Genomic DNA, 27,247 nt, shown 5'->3' on the forward strand with positions numbered 1-27,247 from the left:
TATATTTTATGACCATACTATATTTAAAATCTTTATACTTCCCCCTCTAATCTAAATTAGTGGCATAAGGCATTATAAATATTTAACTGGACATTTCAGGAAAAGGATAGCCTTTACTCATTAATCCGTTCGACTAAAGTAACAGAGAGACAGCCATGCTAGTCTATATACTATTAAAACAAAAAAGCAGTCCAGCAGCACTTTAAAGACTAACAAAATAATTTATTAGGTGATGAGCTTTCGTGGGACAGACCCACTTCTTCAGACCATAGTCACACCAGAACAGACTCAATATTTAAGGCACAGAGAACCAAAAATATTAATCAAGATTGACAAATCAGAAAAATATTATCAAGGTGAGCAAATCAGAGATCAGTGGGGCAGAAGGGGGAGAGGGGGAGTCAAGAATTAGATAAAGCAAAGTATGCAAAAGAGCCCCTACAATGAGCTAGAAAATGCCCATCCTGGTTCAAACCACATGTTAATGTGTCAAATTGAATATCAGAATCCTGATTCACAAACCTGTCAGCCAGCACTTTAATGGAGTGGGCCATTCTGTTAATGACCTGAAAGTCTGCATTTTACTGAAGAGGAATTTTCACAGCAGTTTGGAAAGAGAGGCTGCTGAACTCTCTTTTATACTCAAATTTGAACAAAAAAGTGCTTGTATGAGGTTGTCACAGACTCATAGGTCATGTCCAGACTTGGCCTGTATGGTCTCAGGGGGGTACCCACCTTCGGTGCAACAGCCCTTGCTCGGGAAGTCCATGCTAGTATGACAGCCTCTTTTCAGGGAGTCTGCTCTCACTAGGGTAGCCTCTCAGCCTCCAGGACTGTCTCTCCCAGAGCCATAAACCTGCCTGTCTCAGTTATGGGCCCTCTGAAGGAGTCCACTCACTCTGGACCCCCAGGGCCTCCTTTCCCAGAGGGAATAATGCAGCCTTCTTCTTCTGACGGGAGCAACTCTCAGCCAGACCATTTTGAACTGGAGCGATTCCCAGCCAGCATAAAACAGAAGGGTTTATTCAGCACTGAACACAGAATAGGAACTCTCAGACCTGTAGGTCTGGCCTTCCTCAGAACAGTACCTCAGCAGTATTCACAAGTGAAGCCTCTCTACAAATAGTCATTACACAATTGCTGGGGGGAAGGGCATTCCAGAGGCCTGGAGCTCCAGACCCCTTTGAACAGCCATGACAACACCATTGCATGCAGCTGTGTGGGTGTGTGTGTTGGGCAGAGGGTTAGGGGGTTGCTGTGGTCCAGACAGTGCTAAGGGCTGACCGCTGTAGGCCCTGCCCCTTCTAGGGATTCCAGACCCCACTCCTGCTTTGCCCCAGAACCCGGGGTAGCTGTTGGCTCCACTGAAATTGACCCAATCAGTGCACAGCAAATGGCTTCTTCAGAGGAAGTGACCCTACAGGTGTCTGTGTGGAATTTCCCCCTATATTTTGGGCATAAAAATTTAATATATCTAGTCTTTCTTCATAGTCAACAGTGCTGTCCATTAGTTGTATTTATTGTTGTTCTCTGAGCTCCCCGCTTTTGAGATGCTTCTTTCTGGCATAACTGAGAAAAGAAGTGTTTGCAGCATTCCAAGTGCAGTCTTACCTGAGCCTTTCAGAACGGAATGATCTTCTCTCTGCTCTTGGGCATAGTGTTTCGCTTTCGCTGCTTGCTCCTTTTCCTCTGAAAGAACTAACAAGGGAGATTAACTGCAACAACACCAGAGTTTAAGGCCAGAGGGGAACCATCAGATCATGTACAAGCCATACATCACAGGCAACCAACACCCCCAATGCCTGCATATGAAACCCCACAACCAAAAGGAGACCAGAGTATTACAACCCACAGGCAGAGCATAGGAAAGATTGAGATGCACCAGTGATCGAGGCACCAGCAATGGCAGAGAACGGACAGCGATCACTCAACATGATCCTGGCAAGTGATCCACACACTGCAGAGGGGATAAAATAAAACCAAAGTCACTACCAGACTGACCTTCTGTTTTACAGGCACATATTAGAAAGTCCTACCCTGGGTCGTATCATGACACCTCACCCATAACTACAGAGTCACTGATTCTATTGCTAGAATAGGGGTAGAGTGTACCTGATGTTTATGCCCATGCATAAGGATAAGGCCTGGTCCTAATCACACACCCTTGTAATTCACACACAAGAACCAGGGATATTTGGAGAACCTGCTCTGAGAGAAGCCGAGGTAGCATATCCTTGGGGAACCCAGCACCCCAAAGGGTCTGTGAAAAGCAGAGAGGTGGTAGAACCCTGACCCTGTTCTCCTCCACACCCAACTGCTGAGCAGGAGCAGCACACATGGGAGATTATTGGAGCTGGACAGAATTTCTGCCCCCACCCTCTGGAAAAGGGAGCCCCAGTTGCTGCTGAGGGAACACTGCATGCCAGACTTCTGCTTCCCTCATCCCCTTTTCTCCTCCATACCCCTGGCCTCATTCCCCATCCTTTCCCACTACCTCTTCCTCTCACCTCGCCTCCCTAATTTCCCCCATTCCCACTGCCCTACCCAGATCCACTGCAGGCCCAGAAAACAGGAGGGCCCGCTCCAAGCACAGAAGAGCCAAACATCAGGCACTAGGGCCCAGCAGGAAGCACTCTGGGGCCCTCCTGCATGAAATATGATTTCATATGTTCCGTGCAGATTCTGGGGCAGACAGCTGAGGAAGATCTTGCTACGCAGCCTTCCCCACTGCTCCAGGACCTGCCCGACCCACAATAGAAACATAAGAGCAGGGAACCAGCAGGAGACTCTGCAGTAAAGGGTGGCTTGTTAGTCTAGGGGGAGGTGTTTCATTTGGGGGTACAAGAGGATCTGGGTTCAAATCCCAGACTAAGCCTCTCTATGATAGCACAACAGCACTTGTATGGGAAAGCAACTGTCATGCCTTACAGAGGAGCCACTGGTGTCTATGACCTCTAAAGATTTGCTCAGATGGAGAATTACAGGCTGGCTCTATGCCCCTTCTGCCAGTTGAGTAGGGGGGGAGAAAAGATGTGGAGCAAGTAAGAACATGTGGTGGGGGCATCTCTGTCTGAGTCCCCCTGGCTTCCTGCTGGGGTTTAGAATTTGCCATTCCAGCTACCATTAGCCTGTTGTTGGTGCCCTGGAGGAGACTCCCAGGCTGTCGAGCAGCTTTAGATGTCTTACCTTTCTCTTTGTTGTCTTTGAGTTTTGCAGCAGAATCTTGGAGATTGATATGAGCGAAAACTTTGATGGTTACCTCTACTGCGTCTACTTCTCCACCATAGAATTGCATCAGGATGTTCTTTGTGTCTATGCAGTCAGCGTTCTCCAGCTGACCTCGGGGTATGGGCCTTTTCCCCTTAAAGCTACAATGGGATAGTTTGTCTTTAAATCTTTTGAATTCTTCTTGGAGAAGGTTCTTCAAGGCATGGTAAAGCAGGTTATCGAGCTTGTTTTCCATCATCAGATGTCAGAGGGAAAAACTAAAATACAGTGAAAAGTCCCACCGTTACTAGTTAATATGGAATAACATATTAGCCCTACGCAGAGGGAGGAAATGTAGTCCAGTGGTGACAGGTCACCAAGGCTTATAACTCCTCAGTGCTTTTCCTCACAAGTTACTCATTGGATAGCTTAGATAATTTTGTCTTCTGGTGCCTCAGTTTCCTTACCTTTCAAATGGGGACAATCGTGCTCATCCAACTCATAGAGATGTCATACAGCTTAGTTACTGTTTGTAAAGCCAGATGCCATTTTAGGATGAAAGCCATTAAATAGTGTCTTTAGCATACACGGTATTTTCAGACATTGTGGGTTGGGGGGATACCTGATTCAGAAAATATTTTAGCACAGTCTGGAATCTATGCATCAGAGTCCTGGAGTGTTAGGGCTTGTGTTCTGAGAACCAGGGTTACCTAGAAAATCCAAAGGACATTTGGAACATCAGTGTAGCAAGAGAAGGCTAGTTTCTCTCAGTGATCAGCTCCCATAAGCTGAATGGATAAACTATAACTACTGCAGGTTGAAGTTAGCCCTTCCCAAGGCTAAATGCACAAAATGTGGAGAGTGATGAATTCACCATTAGCCAGAAAGCTTCAAACTAGTGCTGGTGGCCTGCCTTTGATTTGTTTCCTCAGTTTTCTTAGTGATCAAAACACAGACGCACACCATAAACATCTAGGAGAGAGAATGGGAAAGATTTAGCAAATGACTGTTTCCTCAACAAAGAAATTAAAACACCCCATTTAAGGCTGATCTTCAATGCTTTCTTGATTTTTTTTAACAGCCCTCCCATGAATCTGATCAAGTACCATCAACATGGATTCTCGAAGGACAAATCATGCCTTACCAATCTAATTAGCTTCTATGATGAGGTCACTGGCTCTGTGGACATGGGCAAGTCAATGGATGTGATTATACCTTGACTTTAACAAAGGTTTTGATACAATCTCCTACAATATTCTTGCCCATAAGTTAAGGAAGTATGGATTGGATACATGGACTGTAAGGTGGATAGAAAGCTGGCTAGATGGTCAGGCCCAAAGGGTAGTGATCAATGGCTCAGTGTCTGGTTGGCAGTCAGTTTCAAGTGCAGTGCCCCAAGGACCGCTTTCTAGGGCCAGTGTTGATCAATATCTTCATTAATGACCAGGGTGAGGGGATAGATTGCAGCCTCAGCAAATTTGCGTCTGACACTAAGCTAGGGGGACAGGTCGATACATTGGAGGGTAAGAATAGGGTCCAGAGTGACCTAGATAAACTAGAAGATTGGGCCCAAAGTAATGTGATGAGGTTCAGCAAGGATAAGTGCAGAGTCCTGCACTTGGGACAGAAGAATCCCAAGCATTGTTACAGGCTGGGGACCGACTGGCTAAACAGTGCAGCCGAAAAGGACCTGGGGATTACAGTGGATGAGAGGCTGGATATGAGTCAGTGTGCCTTTGTAGCCAAAAAGGCTAACTGCATATTGGGGTGCATGTAGCCAGACAGAATCCCCCCTGCTCTACTCCATCTTGCCTCTCTTAGGTACTTCAGAGCACAAAAGAAACAGCCCAGTCTTGGAATGCCTGAGAGCACAGACACGCTCATCTCAAGCACAGTCTTTGATGCCTCAGAGCACAGATGGACTGTCTCATCATGACCCTGAACGGACCAAAACCAGACCACAAAAGACAAACGGGCTAGCTGATGACCAGGGCCTCAGGCTGCCCTTGGCTAATACTGGTGATTGATACGCCTACACATTGTCCCAGGAGAGGAATCTCCCGCCCATAAGAAAAGAATGTCTAAATTATCTCCACCTCGCAGGTGTGAATTAAGCCTTTGAAACTCCCTGTGAGAACTAGCATCACGAGACGATCTAACACAATTGGCATCTTTAAAGATAAGGAAGAGTGTACATGACCCAATGGGTATAAAGTAGGACCCAGCACTCCCCTCTAATTGAGCTCCAATTACCTCTACTGTCGGTTAGGAAGGTCTTTGCCTCCCGAGGTCCCAGGGGACACCCTCCTCATACTCTTCTTCCGGAGGGATTGAGTGACAGACGCTGGCCACACCATGTTGGGTAACGCAGGGGTGAGAATAAGACCTGCTACGTGTTTTGCTTTTGCGCGCATTTAATAATAGATCTATGAATTAAAGTACTTTTGTTGTATGCTAGCTGCTTGTAACTAAAGAAGTAAAAAATAAGCCTCGTAACCATAAAAGTTAAGCTTTTTCTTATCAATTAAATAGTAACTGTTTAAGTTTTAACCTGACTCCTCCTGTTACTGTGCAAACCGAACACAAATAAAAGAACCCAGCTGGTTTTTCGGCTGTATTAGTGTGGCCACTGGTGAGGCGTACTGAGAGCTGAGTGCTGAGTTGTGCCGCCTCCACGGGGCAGACGCTTGGGGCACCTGTCAGCCTCCCTGGCTGCCGGCTGTGAAGGGACTTCTCTGTCCTAGCAGTCAAAGACTTGGGTGAAGGAGGCTCTCAGTGCAACTTTTGGGGCACCCGTCAGCCTTCCTGGCTGCCCGCTGCGAAGGGACTTTCCGTCCTAGCAGTTAAAGACTCGGGTGATAAATCCTTGGGGCATCTGTCAACCACCCCTGGCTGCCCACCAAAGGGACTGTTTGTCCTAGCAGTTAAAGACTCAGATGAAATAAGGGCACACGTGGTACCTCACCCCCGGCCATCGGCTAAGAGTGCATTAGGAGGAGCATTTCCAGGAGATCTAGAGAAGTTATTATTCCCCTCTATTTGGCACTGATCAGGCCACATCTGGAGTACTGTGTCCAATTCTGGGCCCCCCAATACAAAAAGGATGTGGATGCATTGGAGTGGGTCCAGCAGAGGGAAATAAAAATGATTGGGGGTTGGAGCACATGAGGAGAGTCTGAGGGACATGGGCTTATTTAGTTTGCAGAAGAGAAGACTGAGGGTGATTTTATAGCAGCCTTCAACTCGTGAAGCAGGGGCTCTAAAGAGGATGGAGAGAGGCTGATCTCAGCAGCGATGGATGGCATAAGAAGGAGCAATGGTCTCAAGTTACAGAAGGGGAGGTGTAGGTTGGATATTAGGAAAAAGTATTTCATCAGGAGGTGGTGAAGCACTGGAATGTGTTACCAAGAGTGGTTGTAGAATCTCCATCCCTAGAGATTTTTAAGTCCCGGCTTGACATAGTCCTGGCTGGGATGATTTAGTCAGGGTTGATCCTGCTTTAGGCAGAGGGCTGGCCTCGATGACCTCCTGATGTCCCTTCCAGCCCTAGGATTCTATCATTCTATCACCCACAAAAGCTTATTACCTAATAAAATTATTAGTCTGTAAGAGAGAGAGAGAGAGTGTATGTGGCTACAGACTAACAAGGCTCCGCCTCTGAACATATTGCCAAGTCGCTACAAGAAGACATCAGATAGGGACTTCCCTTTGCTCATGATGGATACTCAGAAAGATCTCAAATGGCAACTTGGAGGATTTAAAATAAGATGGAGACAATTTATTTTAGTTATTCTTTGTTGAAAAATTAATGTCATATGCAGCCCTGTAGCACACAGAGAGCAATACAGGGGCATAGCTCTGTGCAGCTACTGGAATAATGAAGTTCCAGGACCAGCTACAGGGAAACATCCAGCAATTATAAAATCAAAAAAAGATTTGCATGTAACCAGTTAAATGGGCTCTGTTCAGAGGATTTCAGGACTGTAGGCCGTGAAGAGGAAGCTGCTGTGGGGAGACTATAAACATATAACTGGTTTTCAGAGACTCTCTCCTGGAAATGTTTGAAATACCACATGCATGAGTATGCATTTTAGGTGGTTTTAAGGCAGCACAGATTCTCACGTTCCCTCTGAACGTCTGCCCCACTCATGCTCTCTCTTCATATCTCAGGTGCATCATGGAGAGATTCCATCTGCTCTTGTGACCCCTACATGCTGTTCAGGCTCCTACCCCCACAGGAAAGTGGAGAAGACAAACAAATGGAGGGGTTCTAATTAATGAAGAACCTGGTCCAGTCAGTGGGCAGTGAGCAATAGACAAAGGATGGGGACACAGGGAAAATGGAAAGCAGATGGTGCCAGCCTAGGACTTAGAACAGGGGAAAAGGTTTGGCTGAGTGGCCTGTGAGCAAAGCTGGCAGACAGCAGAGCTGGGAAAACCCAGGGTTGGTGAAAATTGTGTCAGGTCTGTGTAAATCTTTCCATTTCTGGGGAGGAGAAGTGTTAACTAGTGCCCCAGCTTTCTGGGCTGACACTCAGCAGCTTTTTAGACAAGCTTTGGCATAACTCACTGGACAGAGGCCGGTCCAGGTTGCCTCTTTTTCACCTTACCCAGTAGTGACAAGACAAAGCAGCCACATGGGCACAGTGAGGATACAAATGACAGTGCTGACCCAGGGGTTAAGTTGACCGGGGGTGTATGGTCGAGAATAGCTTGGTCACTGGCAGGCAGCCCTGTCAACAATCACATGAACCCCACCTCCACTGCCTTCAAGGCACCCAGGGAACCTAGTGCAGACGAGTTCCTTGGCTGAGTTGGAATAAATCCCTATACCCTAGAAAAGCTGCTGCTGAGAGGTTATTCACCATCTTTGTTGGAACATAAATATTCATTTATGACTAACAATGGGAAATCACTTTACAATTCCTTTGCTTTAAATTTGACAGTGGCCCATGGCTGACAGATTCCTGTAAATGTGGGTGAAAGTTGGGCCTTTGTGGTGTCTGCAGTTCTGAAGCCAGAGAGGTAAAACAAAGGTTGCATCAAAACTTATGAAAATAACTTTTTTAAATGCTTCCCTGAACATGTTACAGGTTGAACCTCTCTAGTCCGGCACCCTTGTGACCTGACCAGTGCTGAACGAGAGAATTTGCCAGACTATAGGAGGTCAACATTGTCTAGCAGCGTTATCACTGCTTCCACCACTTACTGGGCTCTTAGAAGACAGGTAGGGGTAAATTACAGCTAAATAACAGCACAGAACACTGAGAGCCAGGACTGGCGGCTGTAAACAAACTTCATGAGACCATCAGAAACTTGGCCACACACACGGTAAGCAGACATCTGGCTAACTAAAATCATGCCAGATTACCTATGTTGCTGAACAAGAAAGTGCTGGATTAGAGAGGGTCAACCTGTACTAAATAGTTTAGGAAAAAACAAATATGGAAAATTTCAACTGCTTAAGGACAGTCATTGACTTCTGTCTGAAGAGGGAATTCAGACAATAAAGTGCATAGTGGAGGGACTGAAGTACTCTTGTAAGTTATTATCTCAATGCCAACTTCTTCCATATGTTTACACTAGGACTCCAGTGGTCTCTTTCACACACATAGATCTGCAAACGAAAGCAAATGTTTCCCTTAAGATTTATATACAAGACCTGGTGATGAAATAAATATACTGTTAGGAAATTGCAGCCACTCTATTTCTAGGAAAAAATGAATGACTCAGACCTGCTCTTCTGCCATAATACAAAATTTAGAATCCCTTCATAAAGCCACAGCTAATACAATCTATTTCAACTGAAATATAATACAGTCTCTGAGTCACTGAAGAGAGCTGGTTTAGGCTGAATTAGGCTTCTAAACTCACTGCCAGAAGGGAGCTTGTGGCTCAGAACTATTGCAGTGGAAAACATGTTCACAAGCAGTCCGTTTCCTGTTTGTTCACTCAGCTTGACATAAACCCACCTCAGTTTTAGTTGATAACTTGTGAAAGAGAAACATTCCCGGTGCTCTGTTCCTCTTTCATATTTTCCACGTGGTGCTCCTTATGCAGAGGAATGGGAGGATTTTCATGGCCGCAATCCTTTTGGATTATGGAAATGTAGGGAGGAAGGGGATAATTAGAGTCTGATTCAAGATGTTTCCCAGGGCAGATAGACAGACACGCGCAAGCTCTGCTCAAGCTAGCAGGCAGAAATACCAGCTTGGCCATGAGCAGCAGCTAGAGCTGGCCACCTGAACAGCCATCCAGACTGTTGGGCAGGATTGCACTACGGTAGTAGCTCAAGCAGAGCTAGTGTCCATCTGACCACTTGTGTGGGGATTTGCACCTCCCACCTGCTGTGCAGACTTGCTTTCGGAATGCTACTTTGGGGTTGGTTGTTTGAGTGCTAGCAGAAGCATTTGTGCTTGCAGTTCCATGAAGTGGTGCGGTCAGACTACAGCAGCAGCTGTGCAAGGGAAGAGGAGCAAGGAGGAAAAATGTGATGAGCAAAACTGCCTTGGTAGATCCCGGCTTGGTCAGGAGATGGTCTGAAGTGTCCCAAAAGTCTTCAGGCCCACACTGGAAGTGTTCCAAGCTCCTATCTGCCTAACGTCCTAGGCTCATATTACAGCACCAACCTGACCCAGTGACTTATTCTCATTTTTCACTATGCAGATCCAGAGAGTTGCAAGACATTTTGAAACTAGAGCAAATAAATGTTACTCTCCCTTCTCATTTTGCTACAAATATATAAACTATGCAAATACATGATCCTTAGAACATACACGCTCAATTTCCAGTGGAAGCAGAGTACTTTATGTTCCCTTTTCTATCTGCTCGGCAGATATTAGCTTTCTTCACAGCACTTTATTGATTGCAATCATTACGATCATCATTATCATCATAAACATAATTACACATTATGGACTCACCTCGAGGCTCTAAGGAGAGCTTCTTTACACTGAATTTTAAGAATGTTTCTTCGGCCTAATGATCAGGAAAGTCATTTCTGCAACATGCAATGAACAGAAAAAACAGTTTCACTTTCAGGAGACTGTTGCAATTCCTGCTCTCTTTGAAAGCAATCATGGTTAGGACTAGCTCTGCCCCTTTCTCTAACAGTGAACAGGAAGAAACAAAAAGCAGTCAAGTAGCACTTTAAAGACTAGCAAAATAGTTTATTAGGTGAGCTTTCGTGGGACAGACCCACTTCTTCAGACCATAGCCAGACCAGAACATGGTCTGGCTATGGTCTGAAGAAGTGGGTCTGTCCCACGAAAGCTCACCTAATAAACTATTTTGCTAGTCTTTAAAGTGCTACTTGACTGCTTTTTGTTTTGATAGTGTATAGACTAGCATGGCTTCCTCTCTGTTACTAGTGAACAGGAAGGTTAGTGAGAAAAAGAAACGTTCTTAAAGTGGAATTAATACTTTACTTATGTGGTGTTAACCAGTGCCCAGAGTAACCTGGAGAGCTGCAGGTACCAAGGAACCACCCACCTTCAAGAGTGTACTGAGCGGGGTTACTTAGCTACTAACCTCTGAGGTGGCATCTGCCCCTGCAGGATTATGACGTGGAGGAGGTGGTCCATGGTGAGGAGATGGACCACGTCCTCCATGTCATAATCCTGCAGGGGCAGATGCCATCTCAGGAACTTGGCATTGGCCCCTTTCATTTGGTACAGCCACATCAAGGGATAGTGGTCAGTGTACGCAGTGAAGCATGACCCAAAGAGATATGACTTCAGCACACTGTGGCCAGACGCTCCTTCTCCATGGCTGTGTAGTTCTGCTCCCAGGGCAGCAGCTTGTTGCTCAAGTGTGCAATGCGGTGTCTCTCCCTCTTTTCATCCACCTGCATTAGCACTGCACCCAGCTCCATGTCTGACGGCTTGTCAAAGTCTGCGTTTACCAGCACTGGGGCCCTGACCAATTCCTCCTTCAGCGCACAGAGAGCCCCCTGGCACGGCTCAACCCAGACACTGCTGAAAATGGACAGAAGTGCGTCTGCCATGGTGTCAGCTTCAACAGAGGACACAGCCACCACCTCAGGGTAGTGAGTGGCAAAATCAACCACCACCAGAATGTGTTTCTTCCCACAGGGTTAACTGGGTGGGTGCCCAGCAGTTAGGGAATGTTGAACTTGGGATCTACTGATCTTGCAGCTATTAAAAATCCCAGGATGTGCGGCAACAAATGGATGTTTGGTTAGCACTTTTAAAACTGTGATACACAAACAGCTGCTGATCTGCCTTAGGAATTCATTTCATTATAGCCAGGGCTTTTTTAAATTTTCTGACAATACGTGCTGGTATGGCCTACCGTCACCTCTTCCCAGGGTAGACCTGGAGCCCCCGTCGCATCACAGGAACATGGCAAAGTGGAGCTGAGAGCTCTACAGCAGCGTGTGGCTGGAGCTCTTGTGCCCTGCAGCAGAGCAGGACTGGGACCCACAGACCCCAAGCCCCACAGCAAAGCACCCCCTCAGCAGCCTCACCTGCTGAACCCAGCTGGGCTGGGAGGAAGGCGAGATGCCCTACTGGATATACCTCACAGGAATGTGTAAAATCCATTCCTCTGAGAGACATAGCTAAACTAACCCAATCCGGGGTGTAGATCAGCTAGTAATACATCAAGAAATTTGCTCAGATACAGATTTCTTACTACCCCTCCTTTTCCTGCCAAAGAATGGCCACTTGTCCATTTGATTTTGTTGATACCTGGCTGAGGTGTCATTTTGCCCTATGTCTCTGAAGACCCAGTCTGTGGCTGTTTTTTCTACCCATTTGAGCACTGGCTTGCTAAACCCAGGGTTGTAAGTTCAATCCTGGAGGGGGATCTGGAGCAAATAGATTTTTAAAAAAAACCCAATCTGTCAGGGGTGGCGATAGGTCCTGCTGTGAGGGCAGGGGTCTGCACTTGATGACCTCTGGAGGTCCCTTCCAGCTCTGTGAGATAACTATATCTTTTCTAAACTGGGAACATGTCTCAGAAGTTTTACACGTTCACACGCAATGTGGCAATACAGTATACCATGACAGTAATGACGTGTTGACTGAGCACCCCCTTGTGGCTCAGCAATGCTGTGCAGGCATTCTGCCTCTGTTAGCCCATCTCACAGGGCTCTCCAGCGGTCCTCTCTTGTGGCCCCCTCATGAAGGGTTGGTTTAATAAGAAGTAATTCAAACAATCTTTGGTTCCAGGCCGTGAAATCTCATGCCCAGATAAATAGGTTAGTGTTTAAGGCAGGAGTGGGGAACCCAAAGCCCATAGGCCGGACCCAGCCTGTGAGGCTCAGGGCTTATCCCCCCCCAGGGGAGGGAGCCAGCACTGGCACTACAGCCACATGGGAGCTCCCCACTGTGAAGAGTGGTGGGGTGGAACTCTGAGCTGCATGGGCCTGATCCAAGCAGGCCAGGACTGGATCCATGAGCCATGAGCTGTCTGGCAGGAGGAGAAAGCAGCTCCTTCAGGGCACTAGTCAGTGGAGGCACTGCCCACACACATCGTTCCAGTTGGCTGAGCACTGCAGCCAATGGGAGTGTTGGGCGGTGGTTCCTGCAGAAAGCACTTCCCTGCAGCACACAGCCATGTGTGCCCCTCCCCTGGGAGCTGCACCAGGTAGGCGCCCCCATCCCTACTCAGCAGACCCTGCATCCACCCACCATTCCTGCACCTTCTTCCAGACCTTGCACCTCCAGTGTACTCCCACGTCCTCCTTCCCACCCTGAGCTCCCCACCCCCATGGCACCCCTGCACCCTACCTCCTGCTTAGACCTCACATCCCCAGCCCAGCCTGGGCCCCAACAGCCCCCTCCTGTGCACTGAACCCCTCATTTCCAGCCCCATCCCAAATCTGAGAGTGGCCCCACAAAATCTACTAGCCCTGGTTCTCCCGGGCTCAGAGGCAGAGCTCAAGGGGTGTGAGGTGAACATAATTTTTTCCCGCTTCTCAGTTGGGCACCATCTTTGTGAAGGGTTCCCTCCACCCCCTCACTTGGTGCCAGGTCAGTGAGGTTTACAGGGTTTTTCGTCCCCTTCTCACTTGTGTGTAGCCCCTGACTGATTTTTTTGATCCAAAAAAGGTTCCCCACTTCTCTCTGCTTTAAGGTGCCACAGGGCTCCTTGTTGTGTTTTTCTGAAACAGACTAGCATGGCTACCCCTCCAAGGCCTGGTCTACCCAAGGGCAAAAAGTCAATCCCAGATACGCAATTCTAGCTACGCTATTAGCATAGCTAGAATCAACAAATCAGGATCATCTTCCTGCCCTTGTGCCAATTGGGGATCGCCAGGCTCGATTGTCATCCCTTATTCCGCATGTAGTAGTAGTAGTAGTAGGCGTCCTTCAGTCTGCATAGACTATGGATCGCGCCCTTTAAAGTTTCAATTGAGGACTTCATTTACAGCGTCTATTGTGACTATGAAGACCCACACGAGAGTGACAGTCCTTGCTGCATCTCTTGCAGATGTAGTGGGTGTCTGGCAAGTCCTTATTGTGCTTTCTGTGCGCTCGCTTCTCCTCTGCTAGCTGTCTGATCTTCATCTCACCCTTCTGAAGGCCCTTGTGTAACCCCTGCCTCCATCTGCTGCGGTCGTCTGCTAGTTCTTCCCAGTTGTCCAGCTCGATGTCTACCTCTCTGAGGTCTCTCTTGCAGACATCTCTGTAGCGCAACTGGGGGCATCCGGGAGGTCTTTTGCCAGAGGCTAGCTCACCATACAGGATGTCTTTTGGAATCCTTCCATCATTCATCCTGTGGACGTGGCCAAGCCAGCGGAGCGGACGCTGCCTGAGGAGGGTGTGCATGGTTGGGATTCCAGCTTGCTCGAGGACGGCGGTGTTGGTCACTCTGTCCTTCCATGATATTCCAAGGATGCGCCTGAGGCAGCGCAAGTGGAAGACATTCAGCTTCTTTTCCTGGCGGGCATACAGGGTCCAAGTCTTGCTGCCATAAAGGAGGGTGCTGAGGATGCAGGCTCTGTAGACTTGCATTTTGGTGTGAGTGTACAGCTTGTTATTCCACACTCTCTTGCTGAGTCTGGACAGAGTTGTGGCCGCTTTTCCGATCCTCCTATTTAGCTCAGTGTCCAATGACAGGGTGTCAGTGGTGGTGGACCCGAGGTTAACGAACTTGTGGACAACCTCTGATGTGTAGTTGTCAATGCTGATTGACGGGGATTCAGCAACATCCTGACCGAGTACGTTTGTCTTCTTTAGGCTGATGGTAAGCCCAAAGTCCTTGCACGCTTTGGAGAACTAATCCAGCAGTTTTTGAAGCTGGTCCTCTGTGTGAGACACTACAGCAGCATCGTCTGTGAACAGCATGTCTCTGATGAGGACTTCCCACACCTTAGACTTAGCTTTCAGCCTTGCAAGGTTAAACAGTTTCCCATCAGATCTTGTGTGCAGCAAGATGCCCTCTGTTGAAGATCCAAAGGCATGCTTCAGGAGGAGTGCGAAGAAGATCCTGAACAATGTCGGAGCAAGCACGCATCCTTGTTTGACGCCGCTCCTGATTCTGAAAGCATCCGATAATGCGCCGTCATATTGGATGGTTCCTCTCATGTCTTCGTGGAACGGCTGGATCATCTTGAGTAACCGTGGAGGACAGCCTATCTTGCGGAGCAGTTTGAACAGACCATCCCTGCTGACCAAGTCAAAGGCCTCGGTCAGGTCGATGAAGGCTATGTAGAGTGGCTTTCTCTGCTCCCTGCACTTCTCCTGCAGCTGCCTTAGAGAGAAGACCATGTCAACGGTAGACCTCTCTGCGCGGAATCCGCACTGCGCTTCGGGGTACACCCTCTCAGCAGTCTTCTGGAGTCTGCCAAGGATGACGCGAGCGAACAGTTTACCAGTGATGCTTAGGAGGGAGGTTCCACGGTAGTTGTTGCAGTCGCTTCTGTCTCCTTATACAACGTTACAATGTTAGCAAAATGCATATCCTGTGGAACCTCGCCCTCTTTCCAGCACAGGCACAGTAGCTCATGTAGGGGTTCCAGGAGTGTGTCCGTGGCACATTTGATTACCTCTGGTGGTATACCATCCTGACCAGGGGCCTTTCCTGCTGCAATGCTGTTGATGGCTCTCTTCAGTTCATCCACAGTCAGTTCTTGATCCAGTTCGTCCATTACTGGAAGGAGCTCGACGGCATCGAGGGCTGCGTCAACCACAACGTTCTCGCATGAGTACAGCTCGGAGTAGTGCTCAACCCAGCGCTCCATCTGTTTGGCTTTGTCAGCAATGACTTCACCAGATTTGGATTTCCGAGGTGCCATCTTGTTCTGGGTGGGTCCTAATGCCTTCCTCATACCCTCGTACATTCCTCTGAGATTACCAAAGTCGGCACAGGTCTGGATGCTGCTGCATAGCTGGAGCCAGTGGTTGTTGGCACAGCGCCTGGCTGTCTGCTGTACTGTTCTTCTGGGCTCTCTAAGTGCTTGCTGGGTACTCTGGCTTGGTGAGCGTTTGTACTCCAGGAGTGCAGCGCTCTTCTGTTCAATGACTGGAATCATCTCATCGGAGTTAGCTTCGAATCAGTCATTCATGTTTCTAGCTCTTCCAAACACCGACAAGGCCGTGTTGTAAACTGTATCCCTCAGATGTTGCCATTTGGATGTTGCATCAGCTCCCCCCAGGGCCACTGCGCAGATTTTCCTGGAGGGTCTCTCTGAACTTTTCAGCTTTCTCTGAGTTTGCCGTCTTTCTGGCGTCAATGCGTGGATAGCGTGTAGTACCAGGGTCAAATGGCTGAGCCCAGAGAGATCGATTTTGCACATCTGTGATCGAACTCCGAAAGATCAGTCATGGCACATCAAATGCAGGGTAAGTATAGACATACCCTTAAAACAATCACAAAGAGTTACCTGGAATTCATTCAGTGAGGTGCTTCTGTCGCCCAAGGGGCCAGGCACATACATAGGGACAAGCACAGTCTGGCTTACTCTTAAGTGTGCCTGGTACTCTGAGTCTTACACTGCCAGGAAATATCATCATTTCAGAGTCTTTTCTACAAAGGAACTCCGGCAGCAACAGATAATAATGACTGATCAGTGTATGCACACCTGCTCTCCTGCCAGGTGCAATTTGCCCTTTGTATTGCATCTCAGATGGAACAACCAATTGATTAAGTACCACAAAAAATGGATAAATAAAAAATCCTATGGCTAAATCATGAGGAACCTGCTTTTATTATTTTACATCTATAGTATGGTCACACCTAGAAGCCAGACAGGCCTGGGCCCCATTGTGCCGAGCACATTGCAAACATACAGCAAATGAAAGTGTCTGCTCCTTACAGATATGGATGAACTAGGACTTGAGTCATGGTCAGATTGCCACCTGAGCTTTAACTGCAGGGGAGGAGAACAATAAGCCATGGAAGGGAGTTCGGTGGTGATGAACAGTTGCCAGCGACTGAAGACCTGTAGTTAATTTACAGAATTAACATTATACCAGAACTGACCCTACAATTCCCCATGACACCTGCTCTTTCTGTGAAGAGCATTAAAATAGGGGGATAGCTGATGCCAGCTGCAATAATTGTACCTTCAGCATGGCCATCAGTCTGCTGGCCACTGGACTGAGACCCAACTCACTCATTTCATGGAAGCTGAAATGAACAGCCATCCTCCTATAACTGTAAGCCATGTTCCTTCCATCACCAGGGCTCAGCACTGTATGGAGCGGCTGTAAGAAAAGTGTAACCATCTCCCATTGAGGAATCATATAGCAAGGGAGATGGACAATCATCTGCTCTGCCACTGTTAGGGAACCCCCCCCGTCTTTTTTTTTCCAAAGTAAAACTAATCTGTATCCATACATCCTGGTGACAGGGGCACAATATCAAAGCTTATGATTTTGTCTTACTATGGTTGAATTTCAGCCCCATTTGCTGATGGAAGGTGCTGAGCCACGTTGTTTTTTTCTGATGTATGCTGTTGGGTCTGTGATAGGAGAGTGGGGTCACCTGCAAGGTCTTCAAGGGATGAGAAGGGTGTTCATTTATTGCCACCTGATGTTTCTTCTGTTGTACACTGCCTTACCCAGGCAATGGCGAAGAGGGCTGCAGACGTGACACACCCTGATGTACTCCTGTGTTAACTTCAAAACTGAGCTCACTGTGATTAACACTGCAGGTGAAGTTGAAATAGAAGCTTTTGATGTTGCTTATGCAAAGAGGGATTCCACTTGCTTGCACAGTGCACCACAATCTGGTCCTGTGATTGCTATCAAAGGCCTTCTCCAAACCTATGATGAGTGTACAGAGTTGCTATTGCTATTTTGAGTATTGTTCTATTATGTTTTGTAGAGTGAAGGTCTGGTCCGTGCATCCACACCCTTTCCAAAAACCAGCTTGTACTTCTCCACCAATGCAGAAACAGTCACATACTTGGGCAGCAGCATTCTCCAGGGTCATGAAACAAGCCAGGACATCTGGAATCAAGTCACTAAAGGCAGAGGTCCTTTTAAAAGCTTAAGTGCAGTCTGGAAACCATCAAAAACCAAACTCAATGTTTCTCAGAGCTGTGTACTTCCAACGCTACTATATAGTGAGATGTGTTTGGGGAGTGAGAAAGTGTGACATAGCCAAATTGTCTTTACTCCATACAACCTGCCTCTGAAAAATCCTCTGTATCTTTTGGCCCACAGCAATTCGAATCAAGATCTATTTACAGAGTGAAGCTAAGAAGATATGAGCACCATCATTGCCAGGAGACACCGGAGATGGATTGCCCATGTGCTTCAGATGGAAACAGATTCCATCACCAAAGTAGTGATAAGATGGGCAGCTGAAGGAAAGTGAAAACAAGGCAACTCAAGTACAACACTGAGAAGAGTTGTGGAAGCCAAGCTGGAAAAGCTGGGTCGCAGCTGGAAGACAATTGAAAGCCTTGCCAAAAACAGACATGAGGGAAGGAGCTTCATCACAGCCTTAAAGGCCACATATGTAATGGGAACATGATGCAAATGAGAACTAAAGAGATATTTCTATAGACTTTGGCTCAGTCTCACTGTGTTTACCCACATGCTAGAGAGATGAGAGCCCAGGTGAATCTGCATTTTTCAATGAAAAATAATTTTCACCAGCTCTCTGTTCTAATTTGTCTGTGGGGGTTATTGGGGGGGCAGCTGAGCCTCCCAGTGACAGCTCTATGAAAGCAGCTCTTTCTCTCCCCCAAAGACAACGTGCATACATGTCCCACACGCTGCAGAGACAGAGCTGTATGCAATCTGCTAGATGCTATATCAGAACTGGACTCCTAGCAGCTGCTAGATGGAAGAGCTGTGCAAAGTGGAAAACCAGCTGCGCTCCTGAACCCAGAGGGGACAGCTCCTTGTGGATTGTCAGTATAAATGCCTTCACCCCTCTGCAGAGCTAAACAGAAAGGGCAGCTTTAACACCGGCTTTATGGAGGGAACTGGGGGGGGAGGAGGAGACACTGCATAAGGCAGCACTAAGTGTGGGGCACCTGGGTCCTGCATATGTGTAGGGCCACCACTGCCAGGAAGGCACAGGCAGGGCTGGCTCCAGAAGCCTGCCCCATCACCCGGAGCTCCCATGGGCTGCACCCGGCCGACGCTCACCCACTCTGCCTTGCAGGAGCCCAGAACAAGGCCATGTCTCCAAGAGTGGACCTATGCAGGGCTGTGGGAGTCAGGGGTGGAGGAAGAGAGGAGGGCTGAGACTGGGAGCAAGCATGGGGCTGAGAGTGCAGCCCCAGAAAACAGCCAGGACCCTGGGCACGGGGCCAGTGGCAGCTGAGAACACATATAAAATGTAGAGGTATTGCAGCACCACCCCGACCCTGTTCCCACTGCTGCTTCTGCAGCCCTGAGCGCAGTCCCTCCCAGAGCACCTCTCCCATAAATCTTGAGGACGGCTCTGGATAATCATGCACACATCTGGCTTTTGAAAGTTACAGAGCTGCTCTTCTTGTTTCCCAGGGGTCATTTCTAAGTGTAGAGCTTTTTCTGTTAATCCAAACATTGCCCAGGGACTGGGCTTGAGCATGGGGGACCTCTGCAGGTAGGTTGGGGAGCAGAGTGGGGTTGACCCTGCAATCACCCCACTGCCAGGCTAAACGTGATTCCCAGAGCAGGCTTTGCCAGGTTAGCAGCCTGTGTTCCTGTCCAGTCTGAGCTCTCATTACACAGGGGTCTGAAGGGGGCTGGTGCCAGCAGGGTGGTGATGACAGGAGCACTGAGCAATGCCTCATACACACAGGGAGCCATCAGTGAGCTGGGGGTTACCATATTTGACCTTTCAAATTGGAGGACACCCCTAAGAAGCACTATCAGGAATGGTAACATGCAAAAACCTGTAGGAGAACACTTCAGTCTGCCTGGACAGTCAGTAACAGATTTGAAGGTAGCACTCCTCCAACAAAAAAAACTTCAAAAATAAACTACAAAGAGAAATTTCTAAGCTGCAATTCATCTGCAAATTTGGTTCCATCAACCAAGGACTGAACAGAGACTAGGAGTGGTTGGCCCATTACAAAAGCAGTTTCCCTGCCCTTGATGTTCACACCTCCAAAGAAGCTACTGATAATGGGCCACATCTCCTCCCCACCCCCGATGAACTGACTTGTTTTCTCCTCTCTTGATGTTCACAACTCCACATTAAGTGCCGATGATGGACCATTTCCACCCTGACTGAATAGACCTTGTCAGCCCCAGCCCTCTCCTTTACTGAGAGTCCCTCTTTAAATCCTCCTCTGAAAACCCCTACTCATGCATCTGACAACGTGGGTCTTTACCCATGAAAGTTTATGCTCAACAATATCTCTTAGTCTATAAGGCACCACAGGACTTCTTGTTGTTTCTAAGAGGCAGCGTACCTATAACAGTATCTACCAACCCACACTGTATTAATGGACTACATATACTATAACACATGGATACAACATGAGTGGGTAGACAACAGATACACGCCCTCTCAGGGGCGTCTTCTTTTTTATATGATAACCGTGAGTGTCACGCCTGACAAGCACACACAAGGGGAAGCACCTGGTCTGTGGAATGGTTACTGGTGGCCAGCACGGCTGCTCAGGGGAACCTGTCCCTGCTGGAAGCAATTCCTGGAGAGATGGGTCTGACCACGAGGAAAGCCTCTAGGTCTGTTACCAGCCCGTGGTTGGTTTTTGGCCATTAGCAAAGAGTTAACAGGGTCATTTTTAACTCATGGAGACGTTTGTGCCAGGTCAGTAACACCCAGCCCCGCTGGCACTCCCACGCTCCCTTGTTATAAAAGCACAACGAGCCTGGAAACAGAACTACCCTCTCCGCCCACCCAGTGGTTCTGCAGGTCAGCGGCAAGGGGCATTACAGAGCAGCGGGCTTGGAGCCCAGACTGCAGCTACCTCGGTGCTGTGGCCTCTCGGTGATTTCTCCGGTCCAGCACAAATCTCACTTTTTACAAGAGGACACCTGGAAAAGGAAGCCATTCTGGGTGCACCGGGGGAGCGACAGCCACTTGCTTTCCTGCGACTACAGGGTTGGCCTTGGACTCTGGATTTCCGACTACTCCTTGTTTACCCACCTCCAGTTCTGGAAGCACCTGCTCAATGGATAAACACTGAGCGTGCTGGCCAGGCATCGGGGAAGCAAAGTTCAGCAGCAGGGAATGTGGGAGGAAGGGTGGTACGGCTGCTCCCCGGGCAGCGGGCCAGGTTAGAGAACACGTTTCTCCTCTGTGGCAGGGTGGGAAGGGAAATGGCAGGGGGAGTCCACCACTTCCCAAAGGCTGGGTCTCCACATGCTGCTGGACATAGAAACTGGGGCTGGCCAGAAATCACAGCCTCCTCCCAGCCACATTTAAAACTGCTGAATGGCCCCTGACAGTGCACATTCACGACAGCCCAGCCAGGGTTGCAGTGCCATTTGCCAGGCTATTGTGTCAGCATCAGGGGCAAAAGTAACTTACATTTCTTACAGATACTGTCCGGTCACAACCTGCCCCCGCACCCAGAGGGGACTCTGGGCGGGGGAGGGATTTGCCATACAACAAAACTGTAAGACATTTAAGAGTGCAGGGGCCTCAGGGAAGAGGGTTGGTGTGATACAGGAGTCTGGGCAGGAGGTTGGAGACCTGGGGGCTGCAGAAGTCAGGGTTGGGATGCATGAGGGGCTCAGGGCAGGGGGTTTGGGTGTGGGGGGAGTGCAGGACACATGGCAGGGGGCTGGGAGTGTGGGTGGGTGGGCTCAGGATAAAGGGTAGGAGTGCGGGAGTCAGGGCAGGGGGTTGGGAATGTGAGCGGAGGCTCAGGGCAGTGGGGCTGGGGGTAAAGGAATCAGGGCAGGTGCATGGGAACATGGGGGCTACAGGAGCTAGGGCTGGGAAGTATGATGGGCTCAGGGAAGGGGGTTGGGGTGTCTGGGGCATGCAGGACACATGGCAGGGGCTGGGAGCATGAGGGAGCTCAAGACAGAGGGTGGGGAGTGCAGGAGTCAGGTCAGGGATTTGGGGGCTGCAGGAGTCAGGGTTGGGGAGTGTGAAGGGCTCAGGGTAGGGGCCTGGGGTGCGGGGGCTGCAGGAGTCAGGGCAGGGAGCAGGAATGTGCAGGAAGGCTCAGGGCAAGGGTTGGAGGTGTGTGTAAAAGGGAGGTGGGGGCCTTGGGCAGTCCCGGTTGCTGCCAGGTTACCTTTTCCTGTCTGGTGGAGGGATCCCAGCCTTGCTGCTCCCCCTTGGTGCACTGCTGTAAGGGAGCTGTTGGCTGGCTGTGTGGGGGCATTGGTGCAGGGAAACTGGTAGGGGTGCAAGAGGCCCTGGCCTGCTATGCATTCCCTGGTGTCTTCCCAGAGGTCACCAGCAGCAGTGTGTGCGCCCCAGACTGCATGTACACTGCCTGGCGTCCACTGAGAGGGGCAGCAGGACAGGCGCAGACACTCCCAGCGCCTGCTGGAAGCGTGTCCACCTTCCCTCTCGTGCACCCCCAGCTGGGCCCTTTCACACCTGCCTGCCTTCACCTGGCTGCAGGGTGCCAGGTCCCCAGCGCTAGCCCGCAGCAGGAGCCCGGCTAGGAGAGCACACCACAAGCTGCACTGCCAGCCAACTGGGTCTCAGCAGAGCCCCCCAGCCGGCTCTTGCCAGAGCTGCACATCAGGTGCACTGCTTTATTCCACCTCCGGTCAGTGTGTTAGACAGACAGCAGCGCTCTTCCCACTGTGCTCCGTGGGGAGAGGCTCCACGCCAGCAGCACTGGAGTTTCCAAAGCCCCTGCAGTCCGCGGCTTGCCCAGCAGCACGGGCAGGAGGAGAATAGCTTCTGGTTCAGCACGTGCTGTGGGCAACATCTAAGCCCTTATTTCCCCGAATCTGCTCCCCGCTCCCCAAAGCAGCACCTGCCATGTGCGTCCCTGGTGAGTCGTTTACGGAAGTCATGCTTCAGACGCATGCCTGTGTGACGTGCCCCTAACAGAGGGGTTTGTTTCAGAGAGCTCCACTGTGCTGTGGGCTACATTTGGGCATGGCACAGAAGCAACGTAGTAAATCCATAGGTCTGGCCAGTTTTCTTTTGCCTTTTTCCATCTGAAACAGGCTCAGGTGTGGCTTGTTTCTGGTACCCTCATCTAGGGAGCTCCAAGGAGTTCACAAACATTAGTTAACCATCACATCACCCCATAAGCCAGATAGGATTATACCCATCTCACAAGTGGGAAAAAATGAGACTCAGATACCCAAAGGCCTGCAACACACCATTACTCAGGGTTCCTGACTCTGAGTCTCCCCACTTTAATCACTAGACCAGGGGTCAGCAACCCCAAGCATGGGTGCCAAGGATAGCACATCAGCACACGAGGCAGGAGCTGAGCCCCACTCCTCCTCCCCCATGCAACCAGGAGCTTCCTCAAAGCCTTGCCGCCTGTGGATGAACAAAAGACCAGCTAATGCTACCAACCAGAGGTGGAAAAAGTACCCCAAAAGTTACTTAAGTAAAAGTACAGCTGCGTTGGGTGTGGGGGGGGCCCACGTACTTAAGTACAAGTCACTGGTGTTCCTCTGGCAAACGATTTGAGAAAAAGTACAAACACACTTGTCACATCTAAATTGTATTCAAGTATCTAGAAGTGAAAGCAGCTGCACTTTTACTCAAGTAACTTTCTGGGTCCTTTTTCTCCCTCTGCTGCCAACCTCCACCTAAATGGTGAAGCTCTGCATCTTAATTTATTTATTAATGAAGTTGTTATAAGTAGGACTATTAGTGGCTTTAAACACTCAGCCCCTACATAGAGGTCAAAAGGTCACATTTTGGCACTCCGCCTCAGAAAGGTTGCTGACCCCATGCTAGGCAATGCTCTCTTACTTCAGAAACATTAATTTTCTTTTCTGATGCTTCTTTAAAAGGCCTTGATTGCTGTCAGTGAAATGTTTCCTTCAGCAGCTCTCTCCCTCACAGAGGACTTTTCAATACGCTGCTCTGATGCATCTGAAAGTTTCCATCATGTGGCATTGTCTCCTTTTCAGCTGTGATATAGCCCTAACCTCGCACAGGCAAACTCACAAGAGAAACAAGCTCAGACAATGTCATCCATAAGTCCCCCTGTGCTAAACTAATGAAACCATATGTGGCAGTCTGTTCTTATCAGAGGGCGTGAGCAACCAACTCCCCAGCCAATTGGAAACAAGTAGTGCTAAATTAATTTGTCAGGCATGAAGCAACTGAACTTGTTTATCACTTTGACATTTGGCACCAGAGCAAAAACTTGCAAACAGCTTGCAGAGAAGGAACTTGTGACCGACAGCTGTAGCCTCAGCCCACAGACCAGGACAAGTCACACTCCTTGCTAAGGGTACAGTGCTGGGATTGGAAGTGAACACAGCAAAAGGGCCATGTTGGGTTTTCAGCGTGCATTCAGGTTGCTCAATGCAACCTTCAGGAATCAGATTGTTCCCAGAGCAAGAATTGCTTCTGGAGCGCCTGAGGAGATTGTCACGCCAGCTGTGAGTAACCTTTTGTTTGGGAGAAAAGTGATAATCTGTTATTGTAAATGTAGCAGTTTGTCTTCTGGGCACTCAAAAATGATTTAAAATCAAAAATGATTTAAATATAGCTGAGAATACCGGAATCTCCTAACATGACAAGTATTTCTTGTGTGAGACAGCAAAAAGGGGCTCTCATGGAGGATATAAATAATACAGGGGAAAATGCGAATACTGACACTGTTCGAAAAAAGTAGCAGTTTAGGTAAATTTTCCTTGGGGTGCAGGTTGAGGAAACTGTGACTCCTGTTCTTCCACTTGTTGAATTTCATTGGGGTGTGAAAGTAGAAGTATAAAGAGGAGGGAAATGGCGAGTTAGGCTCAGGAGTAAAACTTACCCTTGTCTGGGAAATTGCCCGTTAGGTCACATGATGGCTCTGCTTGTGCTCTCAGTGACTCCCCTGAAAGCCGTGGGACTGCAGGGCTGCAACAGTGGTTCCCTCATTGTGATTCCCCAGGGCTACTTTTAATACGCTATTTTCTTCTCCCGTCCAATGACGGAAAGAGGCCTTTTTTCACCTTGCGCAGGGCAGACAGCCTTGTGTTGTTCCCCTTTCAGCTGTGGGGGAGACGGGCCAAACCGCACTCCTATTTCCAATCCCAGGAAGAGTGGGACCCAGACTCTAATGTGGTTTGAACCCATCTTTGCTCCACTCAGGGCCATTGACTCTAACGCTGCTCCTGATTTTGACAGGGAACGTTCTTTCCCTGCAAAGACAAGCCCCTGCTTTGTGAGCAGCTTTGCATAGTTGGTAAGGTGAAGCCCCCATCCGAAGACCTCTGGATCCTGAAGAGATCGTCATGTGTGATATTGGAACCAATGGAGCACTGCACAGATGAAGGGAGCTGCCTACAGCGAGCTCCCTCCATGAACAAACTCCATGAACAGAGACAAAAATCACGAGCGACTTTTCAGTTAAGATGTTTGGCATCTGCCAGGTTAACAAAAGAAGTCTCTCGGGTGGCTAGGACAGTGGTTAAGTCAGAAGCCATCACTGCTCTGAGCTGTTACACGTACCAGGAAACAGCGGTGATCAGTCACCTGCAGGCTGACTTATGGTGTAACTATAAACAACCAGTGGCAGAAATTACACTCCATTCCTCTTGTTGAAATAACCCAGCCCCGTTTGGTGGAGCCTGCCAGGAGAGCTGTGTTCAGACATGAACAGGGGTGCCTCTTTCCCAGTGGGCCAATTAAAGACATTTTGAACAAATCATATGGAAATAAGACACTGTCTCAGTTTGGCTCTAAAAAACATTCCCCTTGCCATGGGGGCCGAGCCAGGCAATGCTTGCAACTCCCATTCCCCAGTAAGCTCCCTGCCTCTGTGCACCACTCCATTGAGTCCAGTAGTACACGTAGCTCTAGCCCTGAGATCTAGTGCCTGGGCATCAGGGCACCTCACCAGGTGATGTGTCGCAGTTTGCAACTCTCTACTCTTGGCTTGGCGTGCAGTTCTGTACAGACCCCTTCCAACCCCTCCCTCTGTGTCAGATCACAGACACCTCACCTCCAAACAATCCCTTATTTTAATCAAGCCTTTAAAAGGGGAATTTGCTCAACTGAAATGTGTGGCTGTGCCAAATTCCTTGTATTCCGGCTTTCCTCTCCTCTTCCAAGAGACTGAGTGTGACCTGAGACACAGGCGCCTAATGTGAGCTGCTGTCTTGTTACTCAGGGCCCTGTTCCTTACTCAGGAGTCTCAAAATATTTCCTAAGATCTAAATAGAAACTCAGTAAGCACCTCACACTTTGGTCCAAAGTCTGACTCTATTAATACGCTTTGCTCTCAGGAACAGAATACAAAGAGTGAATGTAATGCAGCCATACGCAAAGTGAACTTAACACTGTTTGCAGCCAGCGCAGATAACTTAATAGGTAAAACTTTATCCAGGCCCTTGCTGCTGTTCTTGACACCTCCAAGTGATTTGAAAGTCACATTGATTGTCACTGTGTCTTTCTGGAACACATTATGCACAGGCAGCGATCGGTGACCTTGGAGGGCAGTGAACGAGCAGTCATTGCTGGGCTCTGTTGCGTATGTCCTACATCTGGAACCTTGATACATTAGGGCGAGTCTTGCATGCGTGGGATTGAATTTTTTGGCCTGGGAAATCTTGAACTATGGGAACTAACCCAACTGGAAGAGGAGAGCTTGCTCCATGCCAACAGGTGGGGCTAGGAAGAGTCCCGTTTTTGAAAGCAGGTGCTTGTGAGCCATGTTGTGCCAAACTAGGCTTCAGCTAAAGGCAGGATCTGGGCAACTTTGATTTCTGTACCCAAATTCAGATGCAGACAAACGCAAAACAGGCAGTGACAAATCAGCTGACAGATCAAACCACATTTAGTCCAGAACAAGTAGGATCAGTGCATTTACCCTCGCTCTTTCCTTCCTCCTTCCCCAACCCCCCACCTCTAGCTGGCCTAAGCTCCTGTACTCACTGTGAACCTATTCCTGCATTCCCTGCACTCCCACACTTCTGACTGACCTCAGTAGGAGTCTGGCATTCACACACAGTGCAGAATGGAGACCTGTAAGCTCCAGCTAGACTTCCCAATAAGATGTCCCACCACGATACAGACGTCCTGACACACACAAGGCTGCTGGAGACCCTACATGATCTCATTTCTCTCCTATTGGCAGGATCAAGCCATTGCGCTGACTGTGTTGCTTGCAACCTTCCTGATCCCCCCGGGCTGGATTCTGGCGCACCTGGAGGACTACAAGCGCAAGCCTAGCGAGTGAGACAGGAGGGAGCAGCATCCAGCCTAGTTTAGGAGAATGGGAAGAGGACACTACTGAACAAGTTCCTTCATGGCCACCAGCCTTCTAAGGATTTTATAATTAAAACACCATTTAAAAGCCAATGGGATGAGCAGGTTTTTGCTGAGGGATATTAAGTGTATTGTGTATGCTGGTTAGGGTAGAACCTGATCTGCACCACTCCCAGCACAATAGGATCCAGTGCTCTCGATGCTATTGCAAAACAAACACCCATCTCTCACAGCTCTGACTAGGGCATTTTTGATTTTCCCCCTAAGCACGAGGTTTGGGGCATACTTCAGC

General features: G+C 48.8%; 1 protein-coding gene and 1 long non-coding RNA gene across 2 annotated transcripts in view; one reads left to right on the forward strand and one right to left on the reverse strand.

Moving 5' to 3' along the window:
• LOC142014809 (NACHT, LRR and PYD domains-containing protein 12-like) overlaps window positions 1-3,466 on the reverse strand; it is a 34,608-nt gene extending 31,142 nt beyond the window's left edge. The window contains exons 1-2 of the mRNA XM_074997965.1: window positions 3,187-3,466; window positions 1,612-1,698 (exon numbers count right to left, since the gene is read on the reverse strand). Of these exons, the coding sequence (XP_074854066.1) occupies window positions 1,612-1,698; window positions 3,187-3,466 (367 nt within the window). The remainder of the gene's footprint in view (window positions 1-1,611; window positions 1,699-3,186) is intronic.
• A 20,401-nt stretch (window positions 3,467-23,867) lies between these two features.
• On the forward strand, window positions 23,868-27,048 carry LOC142014816 (uncharacterized). Its single transcript, XR_012646052.1, has 2 exons — window positions 23,868-24,140; window positions 26,825-27,048. It is a non-coding gene; the product is annotated as an uncharacterized LOC142014816 (long non-coding RNA).
• The last annotated feature ends 199 nt before the right edge of the window (window positions 27,049-27,247 follow it).

This window comes from Carettochelys insculpta, chromosome 6 (genome assembly GCF_033958435.1).
Source record: "Carettochelys insculpta isolate YL-2023 chromosome 6, ASM3395843v1, whole genome shotgun sequence".
NCBI classification, from domain to species: domain Eukaryota; kingdom Metazoa; phylum Chordata; order Testudines; family Carettochelyidae; genus Carettochelys; species Carettochelys insculpta.